This window comes from Apis mellifera, linkage group LG1 (assembly GCF_003254395.2).
Source record: "Apis mellifera strain DH4 linkage group LG1, Amel_HAv3.1, whole genome shotgun sequence".
Lineage (NCBI taxonomy): Eukaryota > Metazoa > Arthropoda > Insecta > Hymenoptera > Apidae > Apis > Apis mellifera.
In genome coordinates, this window is record NC_037638.1 from 14,282,425 (window position 1) to 14,291,695 (window position 9,271).

At 28.3% G+C, this 9,271-nt stretch overlaps 4 protein-coding genes across 8 annotated transcripts in view; 3 read left to right on the forward strand and 1 right to left on the reverse strand.

The window, feature by feature from the left end:
- Window positions 1-138: 138 nt before the first annotated feature.
- On the forward strand, window positions 139-3,102 carry LOC724411 (rhophilin-2). Its single transcript, XM_026446108.1, has 7 exons — window positions 139-316; window positions 449-547; window positions 606-919; window positions 1,055-1,246; window positions 1,340-1,569; window positions 2,278-2,430; window positions 2,517-3,102. Exons 3-7 carry the CDS (start codon window positions 757-759, stop codon window positions 2,715-2,717), a joined length of 939 nt encoding a protein of 312 aa, XP_026301893.1. The 5' UTR covers window positions 139-316; window positions 449-547; window positions 606-756; the 3' UTR covers window positions 2,718-3,102.
- A 1,203-nt stretch (window positions 3,103-4,305) lies between these two features.
- On the forward strand, window positions 4,306-6,649 carry LOC551703 (clavesin-2). The gene is made up of 4 exons (XM_624092.6): window positions 4,306-5,378; window positions 5,550-5,860; window positions 5,922-6,015; window positions 6,123-6,649. The coding sequence occupies exons 1-4, from the start codon at window positions 4,991-4,993 to the stop codon at window positions 6,272-6,274; spliced, it is 945 nt and encodes a 314-aa protein (XP_624095.3). The 5' UTR covers window positions 4,306-4,990; the 3' UTR covers window positions 6,275-6,649.
- Window positions 6,560-8,527, reverse strand: LOC551676 (methylmalonic aciduria and homocystinuria type D homolog, mitochondrial). 5 transcript variants are annotated; one of them, XM_624065.6, is made up of 6 exons: window positions 8,423-8,527; window positions 8,019-8,226; window positions 7,792-7,930; window positions 7,304-7,716; window positions 6,987-7,203; window positions 6,702-6,894 (listed from the first exon to the last, which is right to left on the reverse strand). In XM_624065.6, the coding sequence occupies exons 3-6, from the start codon at window positions 7,928-7,930 to the stop codon at window positions 6,770-6,772; spliced, it is 894 nt and encodes a 297-aa protein (XP_624068.2). In that variant the 5' UTR covers window positions 8,019-8,226; window positions 8,423-8,527; the 3' UTR covers window positions 6,702-6,769. The 5 variants fall into 5 exon arrangements, with proteins under 5 accessions (XP_006570684.1, XP_006570683.1, XP_016768972.1 ...); XM_006570621.3 differs by lacking the exon at window positions 8,423-8,527 and having other exon boundaries at window positions 6,560-6,894; window positions 8,142-8,310; XM_006570620.3 differs by lacking the exon at window positions 8,423-8,527 and having other exon boundaries at window positions 6,560-6,894; window positions 8,004-8,310.
- Window positions 8,528-8,616: 89 nt separating this feature from the next.
- LOC102656429 (Roc2 protein) overlaps window positions 8,617-9,271 on the forward strand; it is a 37,724-nt gene continuing 37,069 nt past the window's right edge. The window contains exon 1 of the mRNA XM_016913477.2: window positions 8,617-8,890. Coding sequence (XP_016768966.2) covers window positions 8,737-8,890 — 154 coding nt within the window. The 5' untranslated portion in view covers window positions 8,617-8,736. The remainder of the gene's footprint in view (window positions 8,891-9,271) is intronic.

A 9,271-nucleotide genomic window follows, 5' to 3' on the forward strand; every position in this document is an offset into this window, starting at 1 on the left:
CTTCGTTGAGCGAAGATTTTTTCCCCCTGATCGAAGTCTTGGCATCTATTTCGAATGGTTCGACTCGTTGACAGGGGTTCCGAGTTGCCAACGAACTGTCGCGTTTGAGAAGGCTTCAATTTTATTTAACGCTGCTGCTCTTTATACTCAATTGGCCGCGAAACAAGATCGTTTGTCCACACGAGGCTTAGATCAGGCAATTGACGCCTTTCTTCGAGCCGCTGGTACTTTTCGTTATATATACGAAAATTTTACCAATGCACCGAGTATGGATCTTGGACCGGATATGCTGGAGATGCTTGTTCAACTGATGTTGGTAATGACACGTTCGTAGTTTTGTTACGCGCGCTTTGAATTCGTCGCAAAATAAATGATTACAATGAAATGAATTAGAACGCATTTCGAGTATTTGTATTGTTTGACACGCATTTTATTATTTTCGTTTCAGGCCCAAGCGAGAGAATGTTTGTTCGAAAAATTAGAACTTCAATCAAAGGATGGAAGGAGTATTGATGTTTCATTGGATCTTGCGCAGGAAGCGTCACAGGTAGCGACCGTCAAAATTTTACTTACGCGTGAATCTAATACGCCTATATTTCGCTTAGATTCCCGAACCATTTTATCTGCGTACGGTCATCAATTGCCTAGGTTGCGGCTGTCTACAGCGACGTCCATGGATTGATCTCGCGCGAACCAGTCCGTGACTACGTTCCAGAAACCTGGATTTCATTGATCTTGGTAAAACGCGAACATCACATGGCTCTTGCACATAAGCATCTTGCACTTGGATTGTTCGATCGATCAATTTCCGAATGGAGAACGGAAACTAAATTAGCGCTCGAACATATACAAAAGAGTGATGGCAAAACGCAACTGGATATAATCGTGCCACGAGAGGAAAATGAAAGGAAGTTATTAGGTTTGTTGCTATTAATTATTACCAATTTCTAGTCGATCTCTTTCTGCTCGATTTTTTTATTTCTTTTTTATTCAATTCTATCCAATCCAATTGGATTCAATCTTTGATTTTAATCGATTTAAATTTTCGTTTTAGCGAAAGCACATCTCAGGGAAGCTTTGGTTTTACATGAAGAAAGTCAGAGATTGCAAAGAATGTGTAGAGACTTGAAAGCAAAGCAGGCGCTTGCCAAAGTTTTGAAGAGGATACAAGAGTCAACAGTAGAGGATTATAATGGAATTAAAAACGAAGATGATTTTCGAGAATTGGATCCACCGGATATTATAGGTAAATGAAGAGATAAAAGTAGGAAATAAAGCTGTAATTATATATATATATTCATCAATAACGCGAATAATAATATCTATATTTTTATCATAGCATCCACAAAGTTTCAATTGAGCATAACTCATCCGGATTTTGGACAACATGGAGTTGAAGATCTTTTCAAATCATTAGGTCCAGTTGCCATATTTTCGGCAAAAAGACATTGGACTGCACCACGATTAATACAGCTTCAAAGAGGACCTGAAGGCGAAGGATTCGGTTTTAGCGTTCGAGGAGATTCTCCTGTAATAATAGCTGCAGTTGATCACAATTCTTTGGCTGATGTAAGTATATACATATATAGGATATTAATATATTCTAGGAATATCTTCAAAGTCAATTTTAGAAATTAAAATAAATTGTTATATGGTTAAAAAATATGGTTTAAAATTTAATAACATATTAAATACAATATAAGTTACATTCAATTCAAACTAAATGACTAGAAGTTTTATAAATCTAATCTCTAAACTCTAGGGAAATCAGAATTAAATGTGCTTTATATATTGTATTGATCTTGATAAAGATATTCCATGAATTGTATATAATTATAATAAAAATATATATATTTTTTTAAATTTATCGAATTAAAAAGATATCAAGAATAAAATATCCTTGAAGATAATAATTTTTTTTTATTTTGATGTATTTGCAAATTAAATTAAATAATTGAAGTTTTAATAACAAACAAGACTAAAAAAGTGTGAAATAGTTTTATATTCTTTATATAGCTATTACATCCCTATCTCATTTCACCTAATATAATTTTAAATTGCTTATAATTTAATAAATAAATTTCATTTTTATATTAATTTTTATATTTATTTTTCTAGAATCGATCTAGATTCACAAAAATATTCTACAAATATATTAATAGATAGTATTTTTAATTGTTTACTTTATTTTATTAATTCTTTTTATTTTTTTTAAAGAATCCTGCACATAAAAAAGCTTTGTAATAAATTAATAATTGAATTATTTTTTTTCTTTAGTTGGGTGGTATGAAGGAAGGTGATTTTATAGTAGGAATTGGTGATAAAGATGTAAAATGGTCGTCTCATGAACAAGTGGTTCGATTGATCAAGCAATCTGGCGATTTTATCAATTTAAAATTGGTCACACCTATGGATAGAAATTATTTAAAGGTAAAAAACTTAAAAGGCAAAAATTCTGAATTATAATGATTAAGAAAAATGATTTATAACAATCAAAAATTTATTATCAATTTTAGAAACCAGGTAAAATTAACCAGCAGGATAAAGGAAGTGTTTCAGCGAGTAGTTCTTCCGGAATTTCTTCTGGTCAACCAAGTCCTGCTGGTTCCGTTACTACTGCTCATGTAACTAAGAAACTGCCGTGGAATCCATTTAAAAAATCAGCCACGCAACGTGACAGCAGGGACCTGACATTTGATAATGTAATTCTCAGATGATTCTTTAGACATCATGGTATATGGCTGTTGTAATTGGAATTTTCGAACAAACTTTGAAAATAATATGAAAATATTTAATATTCATGTTTTAAGTTTCGACTGTTATTGATAATTCTATTACGATTGATTTTCAATATTGCAATTCTCACGTTATGAAATCCGTATCTATCTCAATTATGATTCTTCCTATCAAACTCAACAAATACACATAATATATATAAACATACAATTGTAAAGATATTGTATATGAACAAAAATTTATCGTTTTATCATATCAAAATATAATAATATTCAAACAAACAGTAAAAATATTGAACAGCAAAAAATGAATACAAATGTATGCACGTATGTTATATACCAATTATATTTTGTTCACATAAAAAAAGATAATAAATCATTATATTACCTCTTCTTCCTATAATTATCCTATAATGTAGATTCTACTAAAAAAATTAAATAATTATTCTATAATTTAACAAGAATATAAATTCTGATAAAGTTTCAAAATAAACTCTAGATAAAACTTTAATTTTTTCATATATATATATATATATATATATATTAATTGAACAACTTAAGAAATAATAAAATTGATGTAAAATAAGCATAAAATATACACAAGTTAAAAATAAATAGAAAGGCACTATTCCGAATGGAATCGAATCACGACTTTCACCAAATCAAGCAATCAAGTGGTACGCAATTGATTACGTAAGCGAAAAAAAATATTCATATATAATATGCAATTATAATTGATCTTTAAATAAATATTTGAAATTATTAAAACAATCATTATATTCTTTTCGTCTCAAAGAATTCGAATTGATGCAAAAAAAAATAGTAAGAAAAAATAAGAGTATAAAAAAATTATAAAATGGTTAACCAAAAAAACCAAAAAATAATAATAATTATCGATTGTAATTCCAATAATTACGATCTATTTTATCAAATCTTTATTGCTTTCAATGACGATATAAATTTTATAAATTTTTTAATGTTTTGTCGCATAATATAATTTCGATATTTGACAATTCGATCGAAAGAAGATTTATGGTAAAAGTAAAACAATGAAATTATGAAAAATAAATGAATTCTCAATAACATAGTAAATAGTAGACATTCGTAAATAAAAATTTAAATTTAAAAAAGTTCTGATAGTCGAAAAAATGAATGCATCTAAAATCATTCTATTGTAATTTCAAAAATAACAACAAACAATTATGTTACAATTTGATTTTTCAATAATTTTTTTAAAAGATTATATAAAATATTTTTCTTTTCTTTTTTTAAAAAATTATAAGTATTTTTCGTATATATGTCAAATCTTTTAATTATTCAGAAATAAAATTAAACTAAAATGAAAAAAGGAAAAAGAAAAAAACAGAATAAAATTGAAAAGAAGAAAAAGAATAGGATAATAAAAACAGAAAAAGTAGAAAAAGCAGTAAGAATAATATACGATCTGGCTTTAAATTGATTGTACAGATAATTAAGCGGATTATTTCAATCCAAATTATTTCAATCAGTCAAAAAGCAAGATTTCTTTCTGAAACATATTTTCTGATGCAAATCGTAATCGGTAATTTGATTAATTGTGTATTTTCATATAATTATAAAAATATAATTATTTAATTATACTGTAATTACATTTTCAATTAATTCTAATAATGTCACAAGTAAAAATAATCGAACATAATATTTCAATTTTTATGCAGATATTTATATAATTTTCCTTAATGCACATCTTTTTTATTGTATTTGTGATGAAATCAAATTTCATTAAGAATGTGTGTTTAGAAATAAACGTTTGTGTAATTATTTACTTTTAATTAACAAAAATCAATATAATTATTGAATAAAAAATTCAGAAATAAAAAGCGCGGTGAAGAAATATATGAATAATTTTCTCGTAAGTAAATCGATGTTGAACTTTCTCCTTGATGAACTATCAAATGGCGTAAGAATTTGTCGAGTCTTATAATCATTGGTAGCTCGGTTAAAATTCGAACGAACAAAACGAGGACGCGGGATCAGAGAAAGGGTAAAAAAGTGAAGGGAAAGGAGGAAGAGGAGAAGGAGTAAGAGTAGGAGTAGAAGTAACATTAGTATGTAGCAGCTGCAGTAACAACATAACGAGAACAAGAAGGAGGTTGAGAAGCAAGAAAAAAAAGAAGTAAAAAAGAAAAAGACAAAGAGAAGGGGAGTAAAAACACGAATCTATTCATGAGGAAAGTGCTGTTCTGATACTCATCTGCTAGTTCTTTCGTACATCGATGATGGCCAAGTTAAAAGAAGAGGATTACGGATGTGCATTAAGCGAAGCCACGAAAACGATCGCTCGTTTTGAACTTCGTGAAGATGATGCTACTAGGGAAGAAGCATTGAAACAATTCAGACACTGGATCCAAAAGCATCCAAATATCAAACATTGTAGAACAGATGCAGCCTTTCTTCTCAGATTTCTCAGAACCAAGAAATTCAGTGTGCCGATGGCAGAAGAAATGCTCGAACGTTACCTGACTATTAGACAAATGTATCCAAACTGGTTTCAAAATCTCGACATTGAAGATAGAGATATTGAAGCTATAATAGATGCTGGTTATCTGATACCATTGATGGAACGTGATCGTCACGGTCGACGAGTGATTCTTTCTTGCGCTGGTAAGTAATAAGCTCGTTTCCAAGCTCCGTTCTAAATGTTAATTCCAAATCCGAAATTATTTTTCTATTTTCTTTTCATTCTCTATCTCCTTCACTTCCTCTTCTTTTATTTCTTCTCGTTACACATTTATTATAAATTTCGCATGATAAATAGTATATTTTTTTTCATAGGACGCTTTGATCCGTACAAATATACATCTGCTCAAATGGCTCGAGCTCACAGCCTCGTTGTGGAAGCTTTAATGGATGATGAAGAAAATCAAGTGCGTGGATATACACACATTAATGATGAATCTGGATTAACAATGGGTCATCTTAGTGCTTGGTCTCTAACGGATATTCGTAATATGTTACGATGTATCCAAAATAGTACACCCATGAGACACAAAGAAACGCATTTTGTTAATATTCCAACTTGTGCAATCAAGATCATCGAGTTTGGCATTTCTCTTCTCAACGATAAGTTAAAAAATCGAATTTTGGTATGTAAACATATGATTGAATTCTTTCAAGTTTGTTAATTTCATTATATTTTCGATCAAGGTACATAAGAGTTTGGATGAATTAAAAAGTGCTATTGATCCAAGTATTTTACCTAAAGAATATGGAGGAGAAATTCCACTCTCTGAGATGATTGGTATATACACATATTTAATTATCATTATTTAATTATTAATTTAATATTAATCATTTAATTAAAAGATGCGTTTCAGTATTAGTGTCAATTTTAATTTTGTTTTCCAGCCAATTTCAAAAAAACTTTGAAGGAACAAAGGAATCGAATAAAAAATCTCGATGACATGTATATTGAAATTTCATCGACAGATTGTCAATATGTTTCAAACGATGATTTGTGTGGTATATCTGGTTTTTTCCGTAAATTAGAAGTTGATTGACAATTTTTTTTTCTCATTAAAAAATCATTCCCATTATTTCACGTTCAACCGAAATTTGAACTTATTTGTGAGCGCCTAGATAAATACCTTTTACTTTATGTTCAGATCAAGAACTTTCCTGCCGGTGGTATTAGTTACCTATTGACCGTTTCAATTTACATACAATATAACATTTGTAATATATGACATATACTGTACATCCTTTAAAAAAATAATTTTATACATTTTCGTCGCAGAAGTAGTAAAGATAATAAATATCGATGTGAATCGAACAAGATGCACAAGTTGCAATTATGAAACAATGTATACTCAAAAAAATATATATCGAAAAAAAAAAAGCATTTTACATTCGATTTCGAATGAAAATTTTTTTTACAATTATATAATATAACTTAATTTAAAGATTGAAATATTTCAGTGACACATGTAACATATGTTAAAATATATATTGTATCAATACTCTGTTTCCCCTTGTTCCCTTTCATTTTATTTTTATTAAGCTTCGTTAACATTTACAAGCTCGCAATCGTACAGAATTTCTTTTAAAAATTCTGTACTCGCAGGCGCTGTGGTGTAGAGATTTCCTGTAATATATACAACGGTGCCATGACCGTTTTGAACTGTTCAATCATGTGAAATTGATAAATCTTCGATAAATAATGGAATAGTTTATAATTACAAATAAAACATTATATAGCTTATGCTTACTTACCCAAAAAATTCTTTGCGTTATTATCATATAAAATAACTTTACAATTGTTTCTATGTAATATTTTAAATCCTAAACATCGAAATCGCTCATCCGTTTTATAAAGAGTATTATTTTTTTGTAAATTTAAATGTGGTTGTCCACTAAATGGATTGATGAAATCTGCCCAATAACCCATTCTCCTTAATTTTGCGCAAATATCCGAAGCTGCTAATACAAACTATAAATAAAAGGAAAAACATACTTTGCCAAATATATGAAATAAACGACAGTTTATGATTAAAATATAAACCATATTTTTTATATTTTTACATACTCACATATTTAGCTAGTTTCTCAGTTTCTATTTCTTTATTCCATTTCATAACTTTAAAATTAATTGATTGACTGATAGTAATTATAGTAAGTTGTGGAGAACCAACATCTAAACATCCAGGAAATAATTCCTCTATACCTTTTCTCAACAGTAAAGGACATTCTTGTGCAACACAATGAAGCATTGAATGTCGAGTCCCTTTCAAACGATTCGATCGAGGAGCAGATTTTTCTTTAGAATCATCTATCGATATCTGTTTATCATTGTCATGAAAATCAACTAATTGCGTTCTAACTTGAATAGTTGTGGTTACATCTGACCAACCAGGGCCAATGCTTCCCGGTAAGTAAAATCTGAATCCTCTAGGTGTTAAAAGTTCCCAATTAGAATTTATTCCAAGCATAGCACCATCCACATCTAAAAAAAAATAACAATAAATATAAGAAACAAATTTTTTAAAATAAACGAATTTAAGCTAACAATAATATTTACCATTCAAGTTTTCACTATTTGCTTGAACGATTTTGTATGAGTTTGTGCTTTTATTGCTACGTCGAGAATAGCAACCCTTTGATAATATATTAAATAGAATTGTGGTATTATTTTTCTTGACATATTTTACGCAAAGCATCTGAAAAAAAATGACATCGTGTAGGTTATATTTTATATTCTTCTTTATATATGAATAATCAGTAAATAATTACTATTGAATTGCTTACAACTGAGCTGCGATTAAATTAGTTTCATGGAAAGAATATAAACGTTACTGTTAAGTCACGATTCACATGCTGAATTAAAAATTTCTTTTTCCAAGATATCGTTTTATGATTCGATTATCTAACCTTATATAGAGAATCAGTCGTTTTGATCACTCGTATCCAACTATGCAACGATATCAGCGCAATATTTTTCGCGCATCAATCAGATCTAACGAAAAGAAATAAATTTGATCACTAGATGGCATAATACGTTATGTTCATCTTTTTTAATTTTAATCACAGATATAAGAGTCCTATAGGAGATACGATCTATATATATATATATAAAAAATTCTTATATCTAGTCTGTAATAGGATTTCTATATCTAATCTGTGACTATAGATTGCTCAAACAAGATTTTTACCTACAATCAATATAGTAATTTATCAGTGTTAAAATACAGATTCGACTATTACCGGTTGTACATAATATACATTATTGAAATCCTACATGAAAAAAGGAATTGAACTTCTTCGTATTCAATTTCCGATGTTCTGATTTAAAGATCAACTATAATGTTAACAGTGTCATTAATTTCATTTAAACGTGTGTGATCAAGTTAATTAAAAATAAAGTGTAAATAAACAACAAAATTCTTTGAAATATTTTAAGAGAGTACGAATGTTTTATTCGCTTTGATAACGCTACATTGCTTTGTCGTTTTTAACCTAAATCGAGATGGCTGATTCAGAACAAGATTTCGGAGATCGTGGAGATAATGACAATTTAAAAACTGATAAATTATTTATCTTAAAGAAATGGAATGCTGTAGCTATGTGGAGTTGGGATGTGGAATGTGACACTTGTGCAATTTGTCGAGTTCAAGTAATGGGTAAGTTGCGTATACATGCGTGCATACATACATATATATATATAATAAAGTTTATATATATATATATACACATATATATATATATAAATTTATAGGTTAGGTTGGATCTTGTTCGTTGCAACATTTTTAAAACATTTTAATTATAATATACAGAATATTAATAATATATTTTATTAAATTTTTAATATTAATAATATATATATTAAATTTTTTTTATAATTAAATTTGTTATTTTATATTTATTTATTAATATATTTATGATAAGATATATAATAAATATTATACATATATAATGCAAAATAATGTATACATCATAAATAAAAAAATAACATTAACAATAAAAATTCAAAAGGAAAAAAGAAAAAAAATAATATTCTGTTA

Excerpts from the sequence above, each read along its gene's own strand:
- LOC724411 (XM_026446108.1), top strand. The coding sequence starts at position 757 with ATGGCTCTTGCACATAAGCATCTTGCACTTGGATTGTTCGATCGATCA. Across the intron at positions 1,570-2,277 it reads ATCACAATTCTTTGGCTGAT|TTGGGTGGTATGAAGGAAGG; the intron begins GTAAGTATATAC and ends TTTTTTCTTTAG. Across the intron at positions 2,431-2,516 it reads TGGATAGAAATTATTTAAAG|AAACCAGGTAAAATTAACCA; the intron begins GTAAAAAACTTA and ends TATCAATTTTAG.
- LOC551703 (XM_624092.6), top strand. The coding sequence starts at position 4,991 with ATGATGGCCAAGTTAAAAGAAGAGGATTACGGATGTGCATTAAGCGAA. Across the intron at positions 5,861-5,921 it reads AGTTAAAAAATCGAATTTTG|GTACATAAGAGTTTGGATGA; the intron begins GTATGTAAACAT and ends TTTTCGATCAAG. Across the intron at positions 6,016-6,122 it reads TCCACTCTCTGAGATGATTG|CCAATTTCAAAAAAACTTTG; the intron begins GTATATACACAT and ends TTTGTTTTCCAG.
- LOC551676 (XM_006570621.3), bottom strand. The coding sequence starts at position 7,930 with ATGCTTTGCGTAAAATATGTCAAGAAAAATAATACCACAATTCTATTT. Across the intron at positions 7,717-7,791 it reads AAATAGTGAAAACTTGAATG|ATGTGGATGGTGCTATGCTT; the intron begins GTAAATATTATT and ends ATTTTTTTTTAG. Across the intron at positions 7,204-7,303 it reads CTGAGAAACTAGCTAAATAT|TTTGTATTAGCAGCTTCGGA; the intron begins GTGAGTATGTAA and ends TTTTATTTATAG.